This window comes from Salmo salar, unplaced genomic scaffold, assembly GCF_905237065.1.
Source record: "Salmo salar unplaced genomic scaffold, Ssal_v3.1, whole genome shotgun sequence".
In the NCBI taxonomy this organism is placed as follows: Eukaryota; Metazoa; Chordata; class Actinopteri; order Salmoniformes; family Salmonidae; genus Salmo; species Salmo salar.
In genome coordinates, this window is record NW_025547240.1 from 139,308 (window position 1) to 164,809 (window position 25,502).

A 25,502-nucleotide genomic window follows, 5' to 3' on the forward strand; every position below is an offset into this window, starting at 1 on the left:
CATACAGGGACAATAGGTGGACAGGAAGAAGAATGGTGTTCCTGATTTACACTATTCCTCTTTTTTCTTTAGAGCTTCAGATTGAGATTGTTGTTATTCTCCAATATGTAATTATCCTAGATCATAATGAATCAGATTACATGGAGAGGAGGGACCTGATCCTAGATCATAATGAATCAGATTACATGGAGAGGAGGACCTGATCCTAGATCATAATGAATCAGATTACATGGAGAGGGGGACCTGATCCTAGATCATAATGAATCAGATTACATGGAGAGGAGGGACCTGATCCTAGATCATAATGAATCAGATTACATGGAGAGGAGGGACCTGATCCTAGATCATAATGAATCAGATTACATGGAGAGGGGGACCTGATCCTAGATCATAATGAATCAGATTACATGGACCTGATCCTAGGTCAGCTCTCTTCTTCTGATACACTTCCCAGGACTCACCAGGACAAAGAAACCAAACACTTACTGTTGTAGAGTCTCGTTACAGCAGGTGTTTACTGCCATCTAGTGGAAGTTACAAATTAAACACTATTTTCAGGGTGGGGAGTGTGCTGAATGAAGCAGGAAGTAACATGTTTATTTTGTACAGGATCCATTTTGAGACGACAGAGCAGAAAACACTATATGGAGAGACCTGAAAAATAAAGTGAGTATTTGTAAGTATTACTGAACAGTAATCAATTCTAAAGGACAGAGAACGTGAATGAATAACAGGAATGATATATTAGAAGAACTGTTAGAAGAACTGCTACTTGAGCTGAGTTGCTGACAGACAGCAGTTTTCAAAGTGGAAACTAATCAGTAGGTCTACATGTTATCAGTAAAACGTCTGGTAAAGATGGTGGAGGAGCTTTTACATTATATGGTTTTATGTTTATCTCAGGGTTTCTCATCCTTTTGTTCTGACCAGCACTTACACACCTGATTCAACTAATCATCAAATATTTTAAGACAGTTTAATATTTGAGGCAAACAAATGAACATTCTGAAATTAAAACCTTTTGGGTTTGTAGGCCTGTTAACATTTTTTTGGGGAAAATGACACGTCTGTTGGCCATTAAATAGCCTATTCATTTTTATGGCAATGTAGTTTATTGTTGTTGTAGTCTTTTGTTATTATGCAATTATTAATGGCCGTGTTAATTCAGTTGGAAGTTAGAGCTGTGACCATTGTCACACTTGATATAGCAATTGCTGATTAGCTGTTAGAATGCATTAGATTGAAGATATCAGTCAGTTAGATTAGACTACAAGTAAAAGATTACCTGGCTGTTGTTGACAAGCATAGACCTATTCAGTTCATAACCATGTTATTAATATTTGATTCAGTGATTGAAATTACGACCCCATCCTCAGTAGCCTATTCCAGCAGGCTACTGGGCAACAGAAGCACTTCCTACCACCAAATCGCCTCGCTATTCATGTTGAATAAATATATTTGTCAATTTGAACTAGGCTAGCTGCTAAATCGTTCATCTTACATCTTGCCTACATCTTGCCCAGGCTACTGTAGGCTATCTGAAATAACATGTAGGCCTCAGGCGCTACCAGGGACAATTTTTTGGGGCTAGTTTTCAGGCCTTGTGGGAGGGTTTTGAGTAGTCATTGGGCTAGAAAAAGTCATTACATTAAATCACCTGACGGTTTGGATGTGTCTGTTAGTAAATGTTTTATTTCTAAGAGATCATTAATAAATGAGAACAACTGACTTTCAATAATTTCTTGTCACTGTGTTAACGACAACCAACATGCTGGATCTCTGTTTAGGGGTCAGTGCTCGAAAATTTGTCTCTCTAGGGAGAGAGAGGAGGGGGCCCTGCCTCTAAAATGAGTCTCTCTGAGGGACATGACACCAAAACTAAGAGGTGAGCTGACAATATTGTTTAAGAAGGCATATTCCAAAACGTTTTTTAATCAGAAATGATTGCTTATGTGTACATTCTATATAACTGTTCTAGATTGTAGATGTGTATACATTCCTGTATATTTAACTGTGATATGTGGTTGTCTCACCTAGATATTGTCATGCTCTGACCTAGGAGAGCTGTGTTTTCTCTGTTTAGCTAGGCCAGGGTGTGATAGGTGGGTGGGCATTCTATGTTTTTGTTTTCTATGTTTTGGCCGGGTATGGTTTCCAATCAGAGGTAGGTGTCTATCGTTGTCTCTGATTGGAAGCCATACTTAGGCAGCCTGTTTTTCCTTGGTTGGTGTGGGTGGTTGTTTTCCTTTTTGTTAGTATACCTGACGGAACTGTTGGCTGTTGTTTTTGTTTAAGCGTTTTCATTAAAGTAAAGTATGAGCACTCTACACGCTGCGCCTTGGTCCCCTTTATACGACCCTCATTACAGAACTACCCACCATGATTGGATAAAGCGGCGTGCCCAGGCAGAAATGGACACCTGGTCACATAAGGAGTGGACGGAAAGGAGAAACTGGACTTGGGGCCAGGTAATAGAGAGATATCGGAGCCTACCGGGGAAGAACGAGAGGCAGCCCCAAAAATTTTTTTGGGGGGGGCACACGGGTAGTTTGGCTGGGCCAGGGATGAGACCTGAGCCAACTCCCCGTGCTTATTGTGGTGAGCATGTGCCTGCCTCTCGCACTCTCTCTCCAGTGTGCCTCCATAGCCCAGTACGTCCTGTGCCTGCTCCTCATGCTCTCCCTCCAATGCGCCTCCATAACCAGTACGTCCTGTGCCTGCTCCTCGCACTCTCCCTCCAGTTCGCCTCCATAGCCCAGTATGACCGGTGCCTGCTTTGAGCACTCGGTCCTCAGTGCGTCTCCCCAGTCCGGTGAGACCTGTTCCAGCTCCACGAATAAAGCCTCCAGTGATAATCTGTGGTCCGAAGCCTGTAGAGATGATCCATGGCACGAAGCCTCTAGTGATGATCCATGGCCCGGAGCCTGTAGAGATAATCCATGGCAAGAAGCCTGTAGGGGATTATCCATGGTCCGGAGCCCGTAGGGATAATCAATGGCACGAAGCCTGTAGGGATAATCCATGGCCCGGCACCTGTAGAGATGATCCATGGCACAAAGCCTCCAGTGATAATCCAGGGCACGGAACCTGTATTGATGATCCAAGGCATGGAGCCTGCAACAACGGTCTCTAGTCCGGAACCTACAACGACGCTCTCCAGTCTGGAGCCTCCAGCGACGCTCCTCAGCTCCAGCGACGCTCTCCAGCCCGGAGTCTTCAGCGGCGGCCTGCAGCACAGAGTCTTCAGCAGCGGCGTGCAGCACAGAGTCTTCAGCGGCGGCCTGCAGCCCGGAGTCTTCAGCGGCGGCCTGCAGCCCGGAGTCTTCAGCGGCGGCCTGCAGCTCGGAATCTTCAGCGGCGATGGCGTTCCAGATCCTCCGGCAATGATCCACGGTCTGGTTCCTCCGGACACACAGAAGCGGGGGGAACAGTGGGCGGGGGGTGGGCTACGCCCAGAACCAGAGCAGCCGCCAATTATAGATGCCCACCCGGACCCTCCCCAATTGTTTCAGGTTTGTGGCTGGGAGTCCGCACCTTTGGGGGGGGTACTGTCACGCTCTGACCTAGGAGAGCTGTGTTTTCTCTGTTTAGCTAGGCCAGGGTGTGATAGGTTGGTGGGCATTCTATGTTCTTGTTTTCTATGTTTTGGCCGGGTATGGTTTCCAATCAGAGGCAGGTGTCTATGGTTGTCTCTGATTGGAAGCCATACTTAGGCAGCCTGTTTTTCCTGTGTTGGTGTGGGTAGTTGTTTTCCGTTTTGTTAGTATACCTGACGGAACTGTTGGCTGTCGTTTTGTTGTTTTTGTTTAACCTCTCTGGGCCAGTGGGACGCTTTGCGTCCCACCTACTCAACAGCCAGTGTAATCCCGTGGCGCGATATTCAAATACCTTAGAAATGCTATTACTTCAATTTCTCAAACATATGACTATTTTACACCATTTTAAAGACAAGACTCTCGTTAATCTAACCACACTGTCCGATTTCAAAAAGGCTTTACAACGAAAGCAAAACATTAGATTATGTCAGCAGAGTACCCAGCCAGAAATAATCAGACACCCATTTTTCAAGCTAGCATATAATGTCACATAAACCCAAACCACAGCTAAATGCAGCACTAACCTTTGATGATCTTCATCAGATGACAATCCTAGGACATTATGTTATACAATACATGCATGTTTTGTTCAATCAAGTTCATATTTATATCAAAAACCAGCTTTTTACATTAGCATGTGACTAGCATGTGACTAGCATTCCCACCCGAACACTTCCGGTGAATTTACTAAATTACTCACGATAAACGTTCACAAAAAACATAACAATTATTTTAAGAATTATAGATACAGAACTCCTTTATGCACTCGCTATGTCCGATTTTAAAATAGCTTTTCGGTGAAAGCACATTTTGCAATATTCTGAGTAGATAGCCCGGCCATCACAGGCTAGCTATTTTGACACCCACCAAGTGTGGTACTCACCAAACTCCGATTTACTATTAGAAAAGTTTGATTACCTTTGCTGTTCTTCATCAGAATGCACTCCCAGGACTTCTACTTCAATAACAAATGTTGGTTTGGTTCCAAATAATCCATAGTTATATCCAAATAGCGGCGTTTTGTTCGTGCGTTCAAGACACTATCCGAAGGGTAAAGAAGTGTGACGCGCCCGAACGCGTTTCGTGACAAAAAATTTCAAAATATTCCATTACCGTACTTCGAAGCATGTCAAACGCTGTTTAAAATAAATTTGTATGCGATTTTTCTCGTAAAAAAGCGATAATATTCCGACCGGGAGTCGTTGTTTTCGTTCAAAGAGAGAGAAAGTAAACATGGTGTCGGCTCGTGCACGCGCCTCCAGTCTCATTGTCCTCAGATCGACCACTTACCAAATGCACTAATGTTTTTCAGCCATGGCCTGCAAAGCCACCATTCATCGTTCTGGCGCCTTCTGAGAGCCTATGGGAGCGTTAGAAAATGTCACGTTATGCCAGAGATCCCCTGTTTTGGTTAGAGATGATCAAGAAGGCCAAGAAATAGTCAGAGAGAGCGCTTCCTGTTTGGAATCTTCTCAGGTTTTGGCCTGCCAAATGAGTTCTGTTATACTCAGACACCATTCAAACAGTTTTAGAAACTTTAGGGTGTTTTCTATCCAAATCAAACAATTATATGCATATTCTAGTTACTGGGCAGGAGTAGTAACCAGATTAAATCGGGTACGTTTTTTATCCGGCCGTGCAAATACTGCCCCCTATCCCCAACAGGTTAAGCGTTTTCATTAAAGTAAAGTATGAGCACTCTACACGCTGCGCCTTGTTCCCCTTTATACGACCCTTGTTACAGATATCTATATATCCATTGATTATCAGGAATGGAATGTTAGTATCCTGTATATTTGACTGTGATATGTGGTTGCCTCACCTAGATATCTAAAGATAAATGTACTTACAGATGCCATATCTTACTTTGACCCAGTTTCTCACAGCAGGAAAATAACAGCAAATGTGCATTTCTATGTGGATTGTAATTAAGGGACATTTTTTGTAGGGTTTGATCCATTTTTCATCAAATCAAGTCTGACATTTTTAAGTGTATATTGCACACTTTGGAAGCCTTTATAAGCCTTGTAGTTGTTGAGTAATTTCTTTCAACAGTAAAATATAATTGACCAACATTTCTGAAAATGTATATATAGCGTTTTGGAATGAAACTCTTCTTATGTTTCCCCATCTGAGCTCAGAGTAGATGAGAGATGTAATGTTTGTCTCTGTTGTGTTGAAGCCCAATCAAGCAGGAGAGACCAGCCTCCCCTGTACCCAGCTGTGTGTCGATGAAGAGTAACAAGTCTATGGGTCTACCTATAAAGTTTAGAGAGGGAGACTTTTCTACTGAACAAAGGTAAGAAGAACTCATGGGTCATGGTCAGTGAGATAAACAACACTCGAGTCATTTCTCCTCTCCCATTTTCCCATTTCTTTTTCTTGGTTTAAATATCCATAGGATAATACGTGTGTGTGTGTGTGTGTGTGTGTGTGTGTGTGTGTGTGTGTGTGTGTGTGTGTGTGTGTGTGTGTGTTTGATTAGGAGATGTAATCTCTATCCTGATTGCCTAGTCAGTTTTACCCCTACCTACATGTACATATTACCTCAACTACCTGGTACCCCTGCACATTGACTCAGTACTGGTACTCCTTATAGCCTCATTATTACCTCAACTACCTGGTACCCCTGTACATTGACTCAGTACTGGTACTCCTTATAGCCTCAACTACCTGGTACCCCTGCACATTGACTCAGTACTGGTACTCCTTATAGTCTCATTATTACCTCAACTACCTGGTACCCCTGCACATTGACTCAGTACTGGTACTCCTTATAGTCTCATTATTGTTATTTTGTTGTGTTACTTTTTCCTTTTTATTGAGCATGTTTTTCTTACTTTTTAACTGTATTGTTGAGAAAGGGCTCGTAAGTAAGCGTTTCATGGTAAAGTGTACCCCTTTTGTATTCGCCGCATGTGAGAAATACAAATTGATTTGATTTGAAGCTTATGCCCAGAAACACGTCATTGCGTCTAACGGTTGTCTTGTGCCAAACTGAGCATGTGCAGGCCGTCAAATCAAAGGCACTTCTTCGAAATAAAGTTGTTTTTGACAAAAGTTAAAACGTGTCAGTTTGTCCCTTTCACGAGGTTGGAGTAATAACATGTTCAACTTCGATTTTCAAAATTAACAATAACTAAGGAAGTCATTTTTAGCTCTCTCATTGCCTCAAACCCCAAACCCTGGCCTGTTCTACTTCATATCGTTCCCAGATACCACGACGCCCCTCAAGGAACTTCACTGGACTTTATGCAAACTGGAAACCATATATCCTGGGGCTGCAGTTATTATAGCTAAAGATTTTTTTACCAAGCAAATTTGAGGAAAAGGCTACCTAAATTCTATCATCATATTGACTTTAGCATTTGCGCTGGAAAAACACTGGATCTTTGTTACTCTATCTTCCGGGATGCATACAAGGCCCTCCCCTGCCCTCCTTTCTGCAAATCTGACAACGACTCCATTTTGCTCCTCCCTTCCTATAGGCAGAAACTCAAACAGGAATCACCTGTGCTAAGGACTATTCAATACTGGTCTGACCAATCGGTATCCGCGCTTCAAGATTGTGTTGATCACGCGGACTGGGATATGTTCCGGTGTCTTCTGAGAATATATGGACATGTACACCTAGACGGTTATTGAGTTTATCAAGAACTGTATAGGAGATGTTGTACCCACTGTGACTATTAAAACGTACTCTAACCAGAAACCCTGGAAAGATGGCAGCATTCGCTCAACTTAAAGCATGAACCACCGCATTTAACCAGGGGAAGGTGATGGGGAATATGGCAGAATACAAACAGAGTAGTCGCTCCTTCCGCAAGGCTATCAAACAGATCGAATGGCGCCGGAGAGGATGGCTGACGTTTCACGTGCTGTTTTGTTTGTTTTTTTGCCTTGTTTGTAACTTATTTTTTTACTTATTTTGTACATAATGTTGCTGCTACCGTCTCTTATGACCTGAAAGAACTTCTGGACATCAGAACAGCGATCACTCAACTCGAACTGGAAAAAAATATATATTTATATGTATTTATAATATACTGCTTTCCCGGGAACAGGCCCAAATCCCTGTCATTTGCGTGAAGAAAATACGGAGGAAGAGTGAGCTTAGGTCGGGCTGCGTTTTGAGAATTGCCTTCTGAGAATTTGTTATCAGGGTGGGGAGACGGCTGAACTGAAAAAGAGAGTAAAGTTGTTATTTTGATTTTGATACAAACGATCAGAAAACACTATATGGAGAGCAGTACAAAATAAAGTATTACTGAACAGTAATCAATTCTAAAGTACAGAGTATGTGAATGAATACCTGGAATGAGATATTACTAGTTAGTAGAACTGCTACTTGAGCTGAGTTGCAGACAGACAGCAGTTTTCAAAGTGGAAACTAATCAGTAGCCCTGCATGTTATAAGGTAGGCTATTTAGATTGTCATTATGGAGACACCTATTTTACAACCCTTTTTCCATAAAACATAGATGCCCACCCGGACCCTCCCCAATTGTTTCAGGTTTGTGGCCGGGAGTCCGCACCTTTGGGGGTACTGTCACGCTCTGACCTAGGAGAGCTGTGTTTTCTCTGTTTAGCTAGGCCAGGGTGTGATAGGTTGGTGGGCATTCTATGTTCTTGTTTTCTATGTTTTGGCCGGGTATGGTTTCCAATCAGAGGCAGGTGTCTATGGTTGTCTCTGATTGGAAGCCATACTTAGGCAGCCTGTTTTTCCTGTGTTGGTGTGGGTAGTTGTTTTCCGTTTTGTTAGTATACCTGACGGAACTGTTGGCTGTCGTTTTGTTGTTTTTGTTTAAACTCTCTGGGCCAGTGGGACGCTTAACGTCCCACCTACTCAACAGCCAGTGTAATCCCGTGGCGCGATATTCAAATACCTTAGAAATGCTATTACTTCAATTTCTCAAACATATGACTATTTTACACCATTTTAAAGACAAGACTCTCGTTAATCTAACCACACTGTCCGATTTCAAAAAGGCTTTACAACGAAAGCAAAACATTAGATTATGTCAGCAGAGTACCCAGCCAGAAATAATCAGACACCCATTTTTCAAGCTAGCATATAATGTCACATAAACCCAAACCACAGCTAAATGCAGCACTAACCTTTGATGATCTTCATCAGATGACAATCCTAGGACATTATGTTATACAATACATGCATGTTTTGTTCAATCAAGTTCATATTTATATCAAAAAACAGCTTTTTACATTAGCATGTGACTAGCATGTGACTAGCATTCCCACTGAACACTTCCGGTGAATTTACTAAATTACTCACGATAAACGTTCACAAAAAAACATAACAATTATTTTAAGAATTATAGATACAGAACTCCTTTATGCACTCGCTATGTCCGATTTTAAAATAGCTTTTCGGTGAAAGCACATTTTGCAATATTCTGAGTAGATAGCCCGGCCATCACAGGCTAGCTATTTTGACACCCACCAAGTGTGGTACTCACCAAACTCCGATTTACTATTAGAAAAGTTTGATTACCTTTGCTGTTCTTCATCAGAATGCACTCCCAGGACTTCTACTTCAATAACAAATGTTGGTTTGGTTCCAAATAATCCATAGTTATATCCAAATAGCGGCGTTTTGTTCGTGCGTTCAAGACACTATCCGAAGGGTAACGAAGTGTGACGCGCCCGACGCGTTTCATGACAAAAAAATTCAAAATATTCCATTACCGTACTTCGAAGCATGTCAAACGCTGTTTAAAATCAATTTTTATGCGATTTTTCTCGTAAAAAAGCGATAATATTCCGACCGGGAGTCGTTGTTTTCGTTCAAAGAGAGAGAAAGTAAACATGGTGTCGGCTCGTGCACGCGCCTCCAGTCTCATTGTCCTCAGATCGACCACTTACCAAATGCACTAATGTTTTTCAGCCATGGCCTGCAAAGCCACCATTCATCGTTCTGGCGCCTTCTGAGAGCCTATGGGAGCGTTAGAAAATGTCACGTTATGCCAGAGATCCCCTGTTTTGGTTAGAGATGATCAAGAAGGCCAAGAAATAGTCAGAGAGAGCGCTTCCTGTTTGGAATCTTCTCAGGTTTTAGCCTGCCAAATGAGTTCTGTTATACTCAGACACCATTCAAACAGTTTTAGAAACTTTAGGGTGTTTTCTATCCAAATCAAACAATTATATGCATATTCTAGTTACTGGGCAGGAGTAGTAACCAGATTAAATCGGGTACGTTTTTTATCCGGCCGTGCAAATACTGCCCCTATCCCCAACAGGTTAAGCGTTTTCATTAAAGTAAAGTATGAGCACTCTACACGCTGCGCCTTGGTCCCCTTTATACGACCCTTGTTACAGATATCTATATATCCATTGATTATCAGGAATGGAATGTTAGTATCCTGTATATTTGACTGTGATATGTGGTTGCCTCACCTAGATATCTAAAGATAAATGTACTTACAGATGCCATATCTTACTTTGACCCAGTTTCTCACAGCAGGAAAATAACAGCAAATGTGCATTTCTATGTGGATTGTAATTAAGGGACATTTTTTGTAGGGTTTGATCCATTTTTCATCAAATCAAGTCTGACATTTTTAAGTGTATATTGCACACTTTGGAAGCCTTTATAAGCCTTGTAGTTGTTGAGTAATTTCTTTCAACAGTAAAATATAATTGACCAACATTTCTGAAAATGTATATATAGCGTTTTGGAATGAAACTCTTCTTATGTTTCCCCATCTGAGCTCAGAGTAGATGAGAGATGTAATGTTTGTCTCTGTTGTGTTGAAGCCCAATCAAGCAGGAGAGACCAGCCTCCCCTGTACCCAGCTGTGTGTCGATGAAGAGTAACAAGTCTATGGGTCTACCTATAAAGTTTAGAGAGGGAGACTTTTCTACTGAACAAAGGTAAGAAGAACTCATGGGTCATGGTCAGTGAGTTAAACAACACTCTAGTCATTTCTCCTCTCCCATTTTCCCATTTCTTTTTCTTGGTTTAAATATCCATAGGATAATACGTGTGTGTGTGTGTGTGTGTGTGTGTGTGTGTGTGTGTGTGTGTGTGTGTGTGTGTGTGTGTTTGATTAGGAGATGTAATCTCTATCCTGATTGCCTAGTCAGTTTTACCCCTACCTACATGTACATATTACCTCAACTACCTGGTACCCCTGCACATTGACTCAGTACTGGTACTCCTTATAGCCTCATTATTACCTCAACTACCTGGTACCCCTGTACATTGACTCAGTACTGGTACTCCTTATAGCCTCAACTACCTGGTACCCCTGCACATTGACTCAGTACTGGTACTCCTTATAGTCTCATTATTACCTCAACTACCTGGTCCCCCTGCACATTGACTCAGTACTGGTACTCCTTATAGTCTCATTATTGTTATTTTGTTGTGTTACTTTTTCCTTTTTATTGAGCATGTTTTTCTTACTTTTTAACTGTATTGTTGAGAAAGGGCTCGTAAGTAAGCGTTTCATGGTAAAGTGTACCCCTTTTGTATTCGCCGCATGTGAGAAATACAAATTGATTTGATTTGAAGCTTATGCCCAGAAACACGTCATTGCGTCTAACGGTTGTCTTGTGCCAAACTGAGCATGTGCAGGCCGTCAAATCAAAGGCACTTCTTCGAAATAAAGTTGTTTTTGACAAAAGTTAAAACGTGTCAGTTTGTCCCTTTCACGAGGTTGGAGTAATAACATGTTCAACTTCGATTTTCAAAATTAACAATAACTAAGGAAGTCATTTTTAGCTCTCTCATTGCCTCAAACCCCAAACCCTGGCCTGTTCTACTTCATATGCGTCCCAGATACCACGACGCCCCTCAAGGAACTTCACTGGACTTTATGCAAACTGGAAACCATATATCCTGGGGCTGCAGTTATTATAGCTAAAGATTTTTTTACCAAGCAAATTTGAGGAAAAGGCTACCTAAATTCTATCATCATATTGACTTTAGCATTTGCGCTGGAAAAACACTGGATCTTTGTTACTCTATCTTCCGGGATGCATACAAGGCCCTCCCCTGCCCTCCTTTCTGCAAATCTGACAACGACTCCATTTTGCTCCTCCCTTCCTATAGGCAGAAACTCAAACAGGAATCACCTGTGCTAAGGACTATTCAATACTGGTCTGACCAATCGGTATCCGCGCTTCAAGATTGTGTTGATCACGCGGACTGGGATATGTTCCGGGTGTCTTCTGAGAATATATGGACATGTACACCTAGACGGTTATTGAGTTTATCAAGAACTGTATAGGAGATGTTGTACCCACTGTGACTATTAAAACGTACTCTAACCAGAAACCCTGGAAAGATGGCAGCATTCGCTCAACTTAAAGCATGAACCACCGCATTTAACCAGGGGGAAGGTGATGGGGAATATGGCAGAATACAAACAGAGTAGTCGCTCCTTCCGCAAGGCTATCAAACAGATCGAATGGCGCCGGAGAGGATGGCTGACGTTTCACGTGCTGTTTTGTTTGTTTTTTTGCCTTGTTTGTAACTTATTTTTTACTTATTTTGTACATAATGTTGCTGCTACCGTCTCTTATGACCTGAAAGAACTTCTGGACATCAGAACAGCAATCACTCAACTCGAACTGGAAAAAAATATATATTTATATGTATTTATAATATACTGCTTTCCCGGAACAGGCCCAAATCCCTGTCATTTGCGTGAAGAAAAGACGGAGGAAGAGTGAGCTTAGGTCGGGCTGCCTTTTGAGAATTGCCTTCTGAGAATTTGTTATCAGGGTGGGGAGACGGCTGAACTGAAAAAGAGAGTAAAGTTGTTATTTTGATTTTGATACGAACGATCAGAAAACACTATATGGAGAGCAGTACAAAATAAAGTATTACTGAACAGTAATCAATTCTAAAGTACAGAGTATGTGAATGAATACCTGGAATGAGATATTACTAGTTAGTAGAACTGCTACTTGAGCTGAGTTGCAGACAGACAGCAGTTTTCAAAGTGGAAACTAATCAGTAGCCCTGCATGTTATAAGGTAGGCTATTTAGATTGTCATTATGGAGACACCTATTTTACAACCCTTTTTCCATAAAACATAGATGCCCACCCGGACCCTCCCCAATTGTTTCAGGTTTGTGGCCGGGAGTCCGCACCTTTGGGGGGTACTGTCACGCTCTGACCTAGGAGAGCTGTGTTTTCTCTGTTTAGCTAGGCCAGGGTGTGATAGGTTGGTGGGCATTCTATGTTCTTGTTTTCTATGTTTTGGCCGGGTATGGTTTCCAATCAGAGGCAGGTGTCTATGGTTGTCTCTGATTGGAAGCCATACTTAGGCAGCCTGTTTTTCCTGTGTTGGTGTGGGTAGTTGTTTTCCGTTTTGTTAGTATACCTGACGGAACTGTTGGCTGTCGTTTTGTTGTTTTTGTTTAAACTCTCTGGGCCAGTGGGACGCTTGCGTCCCACCTACTCAACAGCCAGTGTAATCCCGTGGCGCGATATTCAAATACCTTAGAAATGCTATTACTTCAATTTCTCAAACATATGACTATTTTACACCATTTTAAAGACAAGACTCTCGTTAATCTAACCACACTGTCCGATTTCAAAAAGGCTTTACAACGAAAGCAAAACATTAGATTATGTCAGCAGAGTACCCAGCCAGAAATAATCAGACACCCATTTTTCAAGCTAGCATATAATGTCACATAAACCCAAACCACAGCTAAATGCAGCACTAACCTTTGATGATCTTCATCAGATGACAATCCTAGGACATTATGTTATACAATACATGCATGTTTTGTTCAATCAAGTTCATATTTATATCAAAAAACAGCTTTTTACATTAGCATGTGACTAGCATGTGACTAGCATTCCCACTGAACACTTCCGGTGAATTTACTAAATTACTCACGATAAACGTTCACAAAAAAACATAACAATTATTTTAAGAATTATAGATACAGAACTCCTTTATGCACTCGCTATGTCCGATTTTAAAATAGCTTTTCGGTGAAAGCACATTTTGCAATATTCTGAGTAGATAGCCCGGCCATCACAGGCTAGCTATTTTGACACCCACCAAGTGTGGTACTCACCAAACTCCGATTTACTATTAGAAAAGTTTGATTACCTTTGCTGTTCTTCATCAGAATGCACTCCCAGGACTTCTACTTCAATAACAAATGTTGGTTTGGTTCCAAATAATCCATAGTTATATCCAAATAGCGGCGTTTTGTTCGTGCGTTCAAGACACTATCCGAAGGGTAACGAAGTGTGACGCGCCCGACGCGTTTCATGACAAAAAAATTCAAAATATTCCATTACCGTACTTCGAAGCATGTCAAACGCTGTTTAAAATCAATTTTTATGCGATTTTTCTCGTAAAAAAGCGATAATATTCCGACCGGGAGTCGTTGTTTTCGTTCAAAGAGAGAGAAAGTAAACATGGTGTCGGCTCGTGCACGCGCCTCCAGTCTCATTGTCCTCAGATCGACCACTTACCAAATGCACTAATGTTTTTCAGCCATGGCCTGCAAAGCCACCATTCATCGTTCTGGCGCCTTCTGAGAGCCTATGGGAGCGTTAGAAAATGTCACGTTATGCCAGAGATCCCCTGTTTTGGTTAGAGATGATCAAGAAGGCCAAGAAATAGTCAGAGAGAGCGCTTCCTGTTTGGAATCTTCTCAGGTTTTAGCCTGCCAAATGAGTTCTGTTATACTCAGACACCATTCAAACAGTTTTAGAAACTTTAGGGTGTTTTCTATCCAAATCAAACAATTATATGCATATTCTAGTTATTGGGCAGGAGTAGTAACCAGATTAAATCGGTACGTTTTTTATCCGGCCGTGCAAATACTGCCCCCTATCCCCAACAGGTTAAGCGTTTTCATTAAAGTAAAGTATGAGCACTCTACACGCTGCGCCTTGGTCCCCTTTATACGACCCTTGTTACAGATATCTATATATCCATTGATTATCAGGAATGGAATGTTAGTATCCTGTATATTTGACTGTGATATGTGGTTGTCTCACCTAGATATCTAAAGATAAATGTACTTACAGATGCCATATCTTACTTTGACCCAGTTTCTCACAGCAGGAAAATAACAGCAAATGTGCATTTCTATGTGGATTGTAATTAAGGGACATTTTTTGTAGGGGTTGATCCATTTTTCATCAAATCAAGTCTGACATTTTTAAGTGTATATTGCACACTTTGGGAGCCTTTATAAGCCTTGTAGTTGTTGAGTAATTTCTTTCAACAGTAAAATATAATTGACCAACATTTCTGAAAATGTATATATAGCGTTTTGGAATGAAACTCTTCTTATGTTTCCCCATCTGAGCTCAGAGTAGATGAGAGATGTAATGTTTGTCTCTGTTGTGTTGAAGCCCAATCAAGCAGGAGAGACCAGCCTCCCCTGTACCCAGCTGTGTGTCGATGAAGAGTAACAAGTCTATGGGTCTACCTATAAAGTTTAGAGAGGGAGACTTTTCTACTGAACAAAGGTAAGAAGAACTCATGGGTCATGGTCAGTGAGATAAACAACACTCTAGTCATTTCTCCTCTCCCATTTTCCCATTTCTTTTTCTTGGTTTAAATATCCATAGGATAATACGTGTGTGTGTGTGTGTGTGTGTGTGTGTGTGTGTGTGTGTGTGTGTGTGTGTGTGTGTGTGTGTGTGTGTGTGTGTGTGTGTGTGTGTGTGTGTTTGATTAGGAGATGTAATCTCTATCCTGATTGCCTAGTCAGTTTTACCCCTACCTACATGTACATATTACCTCAACTACCTGGTACCCCTGCACATTGACTCAGTACTGGTACTCCTTATAGTCTCATTATTACCTCAACTACCTGGTACCCCTGCACATTGACTCAGTACTGGTACTCCTTATAGTCTCATTATTACCTCAACTACCTGGTACCCCTGCACATTGACTCAGTACTGGTACTCCTTATAGTCTCATTATTACCTCAACTACCTGGTACCCCTGCACATTTTCTCAGTACTGGTACTCCTTATAGTCTCATTATTACCTCAACTACCTGGTACCCCTGCACATTGACTCAGTACTGGTACTCCTTATAGTCTCATTATTACCTCAACTACCTGGTACGCCTGCACATTGTCTCAGTACTGGTACTCCTTATAGTCTCATTATTACCTCAACTACCTGGTACCCTTGCACATTGACTCAGTACTGGTACTCCTTATAGTCTCATTATTACCTCAACTACGTGGTACCCCTGCACATTGACTCAGTACTGGTACTCAAATCAAATCAAATGTATTTATATAGCCCTTCTTACATCAGCTGATATCTCAAAGTGCTGTACAGAAACCCAGCCTAAAACCCCAAACAGCAAGCAATGCAGGTGTAGAAGCACGGTGGCTAGGAAAAACTCCCTAGAAAGGCCAAAACCTAGGAAGAAACCTAGAGATGAACCAGGCTATGAGGGGTGGCCAGTCCTCTTCTGGCTGTGCCGGGTGGAGATTATAACAGAACATGGCCAAGATGTTCAAATGTTCATAAATGACCAGCATGGTCAAATAATAATAATCATAGTAGTTGTCAAGGGTACAACAAGTCAGCAACTCAAGAGTAAGTGTCAGTTGTCTTTTTCATAGCCGATCTATGAGAGTATCTCTACCGCTCCTGCTGTCTCTAGAGAGTTGAAAACAGCAGGTCTGGGACAGGTAGCACGTCCGGTGAACAGGTCAGGGTTCCATAGCCGCAGGCAGAACATTTCAAACAGAACAGTTGAAACAGTTGAACTCAATCAGATTCCAAACTCTCCACCATGGCCAAGACCAAAGAGCTCTCCAAGGATGTCAGGGACAAGACTGTAGACCTACACAAGGCTGGAATGGGCTACAAGACCATTGCCAAGCAGCTTGATGAGAAGGTGACAACATTTGGTGCGATTATTCGCAAATGGAAGAAACACAAAAGAACTGTCAATCTCCCTCGGCCTGGGGCTCCATGCAAGATCTCACCTCGTGGCGTTGCAATGATCATGAGAACGGTGAGGAATCAGCCCAGAACTACACGGGAGGATCTTGTCAATGAACTCAAGGCAGCTGGGACCATAGTCACCAAGAAAACAATTGGTAACACACTACGCCGTGAAGGACTGAAGTCCTGCAGCGCCCGCAAGGTCCCCCTGCTCAAGAAAACATATACATGCCCGTCTGAAGTTTGCCAATGAACATCTGAATGGCTCAGAGGACAACTGGTGAAAGTGTTGTGGTCAGATGAGACCAAAATGGAGCTCTTTGACATCAACTCAACTCGCCATGTTTGGAGGAGGAGTAATGCTGCCTGTGACCCCAAGAACACCATCTCCACCGTCAAACATGGAGGTGGAAACATTATGCTTTGGGGGTGTTTTTCTGCTAAGGGGACAGGACAACTTCACCACATCAAAGGGACGATGGACGGGGCCATGTACCGTGAAATCTTGGGTGAGAACCTCCTTCCCTCAGCCAGGGCATTGAAAATGGGTCGTGGATGGGTATTCCAGCATGACAATGACCCAAAACACACGGCCAAGGCAACAAAGGAGTGGCTCAAGAAGAAGCACATTAAGGTCCTGGAGTGGCCTAGCCAGTCTCCAGACCTTAATCCCATAGAAAATCTGTGGAGGGAGCTGAAGGTTCGAGTTGCCAAACGTCAGCCTGGAAACCTTAATGACTTGGAGGAGATCTGCAAAGAGGAGTGGGAAAAAATCCCTCCTGAGATGTGTGCAAACCTGGTGGCCAACTACAAGAAACTTCTGACCTCTGTGATTGCCAACAAGGGTTTTGCCACCAAGTACTAAGTCATGTTTTGCAGAGGGGTCAAATACTTATTTCCCTCATTAAAATGCAAATAATTTTATAACATTTTTGACATGTGCTTTTCTGGATTTTTTGTTGTTATTCTGTCTCACTGTTCAAATAAACCTGCTATTAAAATTATAGACTGATCATTTCTTTGAAAGTGGGCAATGTACAAAATCAACAGGGGATCAAATACCCCCCCCCCCGTATAGCATTCAGAAAAAAAACATGATTATTTGTCTTTCTGAAATGAAACCATCAATTGTTAGATTTTGAACAACCTCATGCCATGATTAGATAGTGAAAAAACACTATTTCATAATTTCTTTAAACACACACACGCAAATTATGAGTTTGCTTAATATTGTTTTAGGACAAAGGATTAATTTTGTTTCAAAACGCTTTATATTCATTTTCAGTAAGTTAGATGTTAGTGTGTGTGTGTGTGTGTGTGTGTGTGCACTACCTGGATGAGGAGATGTAATCTCATGTTTTGTCCACAGAAACCAACAGGAGAGATCAGAGTCAGAGATTCTCAGTGGTCAGTCTGCCCAGAGTCATCAAACAGACCTGGTCTACATATTCAGTGTATGTGGTCCTGTTATGTACATTTGTTTTTGTTTACCTCAAGTAAAGTTAATCTGTCAATCATTCATTAATGTGTTAATGAGAAAGCATTTATTTTCTTGCTTAACTTATTTACTTTATTTATTTCAGTTGCTTGAAAAGAATATTATGACATTTGTGAAGAACGAGCTGAAGATGTTCAAGAGGATTCTTAGTCCAGAACTCCCAGAAGGCTTTGAGAGTCAGAAGCAGGATAAGGAAGTGGTGGATGCTGAAGATGAGAACCAGGAGAGCAGTGCCAGAGAGGGGGCTCTGAAAATCACACTGCACATCCTGAGGAAAATGAACCAGAAGGAGCTGGCTGACACACTGGAGAAAAGTAAGAGCTGTCTGCATCATGTTGAATTCTGTTTTATAACATTTAAAAGCTGTAGCTAAAGTACAGCTAAAGTAGCTGTGTAACTCAATGATATTGTAGCAGCCTTAACACAACACCTAGTGACCTCATCAAGTAGCAGGAGATGTGTTAGAGACAGAGAGACATTAATAATAGCAATAATAATATACAGAGGAAAGTATTCAGACTCTTTTTTCACATTTTATTTTACATTACAGGTTTTTAAAAATGTTCAGAAAATATAAAATAAAAAAACAGAAATATCATATTTACATAAGTATTCAGACCCTTTACTCAGTACTTTGTTGAAGCACCTTTGGCAGCGATTACAGTCTCGAGTCTTCTTGGATATGACGCTACAAGCTTGGCACACCTGTATTTGGGGAGTTTCTCCCATTCTTCTCTGCAGATCCTCTCAAGCTCTTTCACGTTGGATGGGGAGCGTTGCTGCACAGCTATTTTCAGCTCTCTCCAGAGATGTGGTTCATTCGATTGGGTTCAAGTCTGGGCTCTGGCTACCAGTCAAGGACATTCAGAGACTTGTCCCGAAGCCACTCCTGCGTTGTCTTGGCTATGTGCTTCGGGTTGTTTTCCTGTCAGAAGGTGAACCTTCACCCCAATCTGAGGTCCTGAGTGCTCTGGAGCAGGTTTTCATCCAGGATCTCCCTTTACTTTTTTCCAGTCATCTTTCCCTCGATCCTGACTAGTCTCCCCAGTCCCTACCGCTGAAAAAACATCCCCACAGCATGATGCTGCCACCACCAGGCTTCGCCGTATTGATGGTACCAGGTTTCCCCCAGACTTGACGCCTAGCGTTCAGGCTGTCATCTGCATTTTACTGAGTAGTGGCTTCCGTCTGGCCACTTTATCATAAAGGCCTGATTTGTGGAGTGCTGCAGAGGTGGTTGTCCTTCTGGAAGGTTTTCCCATCTCCACAGGGGAACTGTGGAGCTCTGTCAGAGTGATCATCGGGTTCTTGGCCACCTCCCTGACCAAGGCACCTTCTCCCCCGATTGCTCAGCTTGGCCGGGTGGCCAGCTCTAGGAAGAGTCTTGGTGGTTCTAAACTTCTTCCATTTAAGAATAATGGAAGCCACTGTATTCTTGGGGACCTTCAATGCTGCAGACATTTTTTGGTACGCTTCTCCAAATATGTGCCTCGACACAATTTGCTTTAATATGCACTGTCAATTGTGGGACCTTATATAGACAGGTGTGTGCCTTTCCAAATCATGTCCAATCAATTGAATTTACCACAGGTGGACTCCAATCAAGTTGTAGAAACATCTCAAGGATGATCAATGGAAACAGGAGGCACCTGAGCTCTCATAGAAAAGGGTCTGAATACTTATGCAAATAATGTATTTCTGTTTTTGTTTTTTATTCCCAAACAACTGTTTTCGCATTGTTATTATGGGGGGTTTGTGTGTAGGGTCATGGAAATTTCAGTACTGAGAGAGACTGACAATTATTCAAGCAATCATTCATTAATTATTGCAATAATGAAACCGTCGACCCCACCTTCCGAAGTGTGTGTGTTGCCGAGAGCTTAACTGATAATGAAAAAACAGAGATCTTATATAGACCATTAAAATCCTTAGTCAGTCATTTCTACCCTTCCCATAAGCCACCTTGGTCCATCTCCTGGTTATCTGCGCTGGATGTTGTTTTACTTCCGACCCAGTTTCCCAGATGCCAGGAAGATGAGACAATGAGGCATTGTTCTAAACTCTTCCAGGCTCTCTCTCTCGGGTCACCACATCTTGTCTATGGAATGCCAGTCTTCGGTTTTTATTACCTAGTCATTGTCAGCTCAAGCTATCTCTAGCAAAACCCATTTTTCTTGACCATACGCACAGACTAACTGCAGGAAGTGGAAACCATATCTTAAACACAGCAGTAGTAGGACAGAAATATCTTACTGTTTGTTAAGTAAATAATTGTTAAATATCCAACAAATGAGGTAAATACGTAATTTTTCTGTCTCAGTAGATTGATGAGTAAAACAATTATTTGAATCCATTTTAGAATAAGGTAACGTAACAAAATGTGGAAAAAGTAAAGTGGTCTGATTACTTTCCGAAAGCAATTGTAATCAGTCACACCAGTGTGTAATGCATTATGAAAACATTTACACATTTATACAGTCCGTTAAGAGAATAAATTATTATAATGTAAAACTTTATAACAGTCCTACAATACTGTAGGCATTAAAACAGACGTAATATTAATATCCTCTGTGTTATTTCTTCATTCAGATGAGCTTGCTGTGATTTGCCAACGTGAACTCAAATCTAATCTGAAGAAGAAGTTTCAATGTGTATTTGAGGGGATCGCTAAACAAGGAAACCCAACACTTCTCAATAAGATCTACACAGAGCTCTACATCACAGAGGGTGGAACAGGAGAGGTCAATAATGAACATGAGCTGAGACAGATAGAGACAACAACCAGGAAACAAGCAAGACCAGAGACTGCAATCAAATGTAACGACATGTTCAAACCCATAACTGGACAAGACAAACTTATCAGAACTGTACTGACAAAGGGAGTCGCTGGCATTGGAAAAACGGTCTCTGTACAGAAGTTCATTCTGGACTGGGCTGAAGGAAAAGCAAATCAAGATATCCAATTTGTATTTTCATTCCCCTTCCGGGAGCTGAATTTGATGAAACGGGACAAACACACTTTGATTGAACTTCTAAATTACTTCTCAATGGAAACCAAACAATCAAGAATCTCCAACTACAACAAGTACAAAGTTCTGTTCATCTTTGATGGTCTGGATGAGTGCCGACTGCCCCTAGACTTCCAGAAGAACAAGATCTGTTGTGACGTCACAGAGTCAACCTCAGTGGATGTTCTGCTGACAAATCTCATTAAGGGAAATCTGCTTCCCTCTGCTCTCCTCTGGATAACTACCCGACCTGCAGCAGCCAATAAGGTCCCTTCAGGGTGTGTTGACCAGGTGACAGAGGTACGAGGGTTCAGTGACCCACAGAAGGAGGAGTACTTCAGAAAGAGATTCAGTGATCAGGACCTGGCCAGCAGAATCATCTCACACATAAAGACATCAAGGAGCCTCCACATCATGTGCCACATTCCAGTCTTCTGTTGGATTTCCGCAATAGTCCTTGAACATATGCTGAAGCATAAGAGAGACGAGATGCCCAAGACTCTGACTGAGATGTACACACACCTTGTGGAGTTTCATACCAAACAGAAGAATGAAAAGTATCTTGGGAAAGAAGAGGCAGGTCCACACTGGAATAAAGAGAGCATTCTGTCACTGGGAAAAATAGCTTTTCAACAGCTTGTCAAGGGAAATCTGATTTTCTATGAAGAAGACCTGAAAGAGGCTGGCATTGATGCCAATGAAGCCTCAGTGTACTCAGGATTGTGCACACAGCTCTTTAAAGAGGAATGTGTGCTGTACCAGGACAAGGTGTACTGCTTTGTGCATCTGAGCATTCAGGAGTTTCTGGCTGCTGTATATGTGTTCCTCTCATTCATCAACAACAATGAGAATCTCATGGACAAACTGCAAACAAAAGACGAGCATGAAGTTACTGTCTACAAGAGTGCTGTGGATAAAGCCTTACAAAGTGAGACAGGAAACCTGGACCTTTTCCTCCGCTTCCTTCTGGGCCTCTCACTGGAGTCCAATCAGAAGCACTTACGAGGTCTACTGACAAAGACAAGAATCAGCTCACAGACCCATGAAGAAACAGTCAAGTACATCAAGGAGAAGATCAGGGAGAATCCCTCTCCAGAGAGGAGCATCAATCTGTTCCACTGTCTGAATGAACTGAATGACCATTCTCTAGTGGAGGAGATCCAAAGCTACCTGAGGTCAGGAAGTCTCTCAAAACCCAACCTGTCACCTGCACAGTGGTCAGCTCTGGTCTTTGTGTTGCTTACTTCAGAAAAAGAGCTGGATGTGTTTGACCTGAAGAAATACTCCAGATCAGAGGAAGGTCTTCTGAGGCTGCTGCCAGTGGTCAAAGCCTCCAGAGCTGTTCTGTGAGTACATAAAATTACATTTAAGCATTTATCATCAGGATGAAATATTCAGTTTGGAGAAAATATTTATTTTTGATTAACATACTGAATCAGTGCATTGATAATCACATTAGTATAACAATATGACCATACAATTAATGGGAGAAAGAAGATGAATCTATATGTTGTTTGAGAGAATAAACCAAATGCATCTGCCATTGTCCTTCTACACTACTCGTTAAATTAACAGTGTGTTTGTGAAATCATGATGATCTCTTTGTCAGGCTGTCAGGCTGTGGAGTCACAAAGAAAGGCTGTGCTTCTCTGGTCTCAGCTCTGGAGTCAAACCCCTCACACCTGAGAGAGCTGGATCTGAGTAACAATGACCTGAAGGATTCAGGAGTGAAGCTGCTCTCTGCTGGACTGGGGAATCCCCACTGTAAACTGGAGACTCTGAGGTCAGTATTCCTGTAGTTGGTCAACAAGTGATAACTGTTCACCAGATCCACATGTGTTTACCAGACACACATAGTCCACACCATATGTGTTTGGACAGTGAAGCTTACAGTTTTAAACGTGGCGCTATGCTCCAGCATTTGGGATTTGAGATTCATGATTCATTGATTCATGTTCGTTTTACAGTTTTGTAATGAATGCACTTTGTGTATCTAGTCCCCCCATTTGAATAAGTCATATGTTTTCTGAGCAATTCACTTATATTGTATTAAAGTAGTCAAAAGTTTAGTATTTGGTCACATATTTCTTACCTGCAGTTATTACATCAAGCTTGTGATTCTACAAACTTGTTGAATGCATTTGCAGTTTGTCTTGGTTGTGTTTTTGGATGATGTTTTTCCTAATAGAAACACTTCACTTGTGTTGTCAGTAAGAATAGAAGATGTTTCTGAAAACTTCTACAGTCACGTGGATGCTACCATGATTACGAATAATCATGAATAAATTGTGAATAATGATGAATAACAAAGTTACAGAGGCACAAGGATCTGTTATTGGTCATGGTGAGAGGTTTGAATGTTTTGTTGTAGCCTCTGTTATTGGTAATGGTGAGAGGTTAGCATGTTTTGTTGTAGCCTCTGTTATTGGTAATGGTGAGAGGTTAGCATGTTTTGTTGTAGCCTCTGTTATTGGTAATGGTGAGAGTTTGGTATGTTTTGTTGTAGCCTCTGTTATTGGTAATGGTGAGAGGTTAGCATGTTTTGTTGTAGCCTCTGTTATTGGTAATGGTGAGAGGTTAGCATGTTTTGTTGTAGCCTCTGTTATTGGTAATGGTGAGAGGTTAGCATGTTTTGTTGTAGCCTCTGTTATTGGTAATGGTGAGAGGTTAGCATGTTTTGTTGTAGCCTCTGTTATTGGTAGTGGTGAGAGGTTAGCATATTATTATTCACCAAGGCTTTCCACTAGATGTTGGAACATTGCTGCAAGGACTTGCTTCCATTAAGCCACAAGAGCATTAGGGAGGTCAGGCACTGATGTTGGGTGATTAGGCCTGTCTCGCAGTCGTTGTTTCAATTCATCCCAAAGGTGTTCGATGGGGTTGAGGTCAGGGCTCTGTGCAGGCCAGTCAAGTTCTTCCACACCGATCTCGACAAAGCATTTCTGTATTGACCTTGCTTTGTGCACAGAGGCATTGTCATGCTGAAACACGATAGGGCTTTCCCCTAAATTGTTGCCACAAAGTTGGAAGCACAGAATCTTCTACAATGTCATTTATGCTGTAGCGTTAAGATTTCCCTTCACTGGAACTAAGGGGCCTAGCCCGAACCATGAAAAACAGCCCCAGACCATTACTCATCCAACAAACTTTAAAGTTGGCACTATTCATTGGGGCATGTTATGCGTTCTCCTGGCATCCGCCACACCTAGATTAGTCCATTGGACTGCCAGATGGTGAAGCATGATTCATCACTGCAGAGAACGAGTTCCCACTGCTCCAGTCCAATGGCGGCAAGCTTTACACCACTCCAGCTGACGCTTGGCATTGTGCATAGGGATCTTAGGTTTGTGTGCAGCTGCTTGACCATGGAAACCCATTTCATGAAGCTCCCGACGAATAGTTGTGCTGACTTTGCTTCCAGAGTTGCTTCCAGAGGCAGTTTGGAACTCATTTGGGAGTGTTGCAAACCGAGGACAGTCGATTTTAACGCACTTCCGTTCTGTGAGCTTGTGGGGCTGAGCCGTTGTGGTTACTAGACATTTCCAACTTCACAATAACACCACTTACAGTTGACCGGGGCAGCTCTAGCAGGGCTGACATTTGATGAACTGACTGTGGCATCCTATGACAGTGCCACATTGAAAGTCACTGAGCTCTTCAGAAAGGATATTCTACTTCCAATGTTTGTCTATGGAGATTGCATGGCTGTGTGCTTGGTTTTATACACCTGTGCAACGGGTGTGGCTGAAATAGACGAATCCACTAATTTGAAGGGGTATCCACATACCTTTGGATATATAGTCTATCTGAAATATGTTGGAAAAAAATATACTGCCACTCTATTTTCACGACCAAAAATAGCAGTGTGATTTTAATATGATTTTACTCTTTGCAGGCTGTCAGGCTGTCTAGTCACAGAGGAAGGCTGTGCTTCTCTGGTCTCAGCTCTGAGGTCAAACCCCCTCACACCTGAGAGAGCTGGACCTGAGTAAAAATGACCTGAAGGATTCAGGAGGAAGCGGTCTCTCTGCTGGACTGGGGAATCCCCACTGTAAACTGGAGACTCTCAGGTCAGTATTCCTGTAGTTGGTCAACAAGTGATAACTGTTCACCAGATCCACATGTGTTTACCAGGCACACATAGTCCACACCATATGTGTTTGGACAGTGAAGCTTACAGTTTTAAATTTGGTGCTGTACTCCAGCATTTTGGATTTGAAATATAATGTCATATTAGGTGACAGTACAGAATGTCACCTTTTATTTGAGGCTATTTATGCATATCTGTTTTATGAAAGCACTTTATGTATCTAGTTCTCCCATTTGAAGAAGTCTTTATAATTTGGACAAATTCAAATCAAAGTTTATATGTCACGTGCGCTTTATTCCAGCAGGTATTGTCACGTGTGGGTCGCTGAATAAACAGGTATGTCACGTGCGCTGAATAGAGCAGGTATGTCACGTGCGCTGAAT

General features: G+C 42.0%; 1 protein-coding gene across 1 annotated transcript; it reads left to right on the forward strand.

Moving 5' to 3' along the window:
• Window positions 1–561: 561 nt before the first annotated feature.
• Window positions 562–22,414, forward strand: LOC106592354 (NLR family CARD domain-containing protein 3-like). The gene is made up of 8 exons (XM_045711150.1): window positions 562–676; window positions 1,788–1,885; window positions 5,779–5,895; window positions 10,371–10,487; window positions 14,957–15,073; window positions 17,893–17,977; window positions 18,107–18,335; window positions 20,611–22,414. The coding sequence occupies exons 2-8, from the start codon at window positions 1,848–1,850 to the stop codon at window positions 22,377–22,379; spliced, it is 2,472 nt and encodes an 823-aa protein (XP_045567106.1). The 5' UTR covers window positions 562–676; window positions 1,788–1,847; the 3' UTR covers window positions 22,380–22,414.
• Window positions 22,415–25,502: the final 3,088 nt, after the last annotated feature.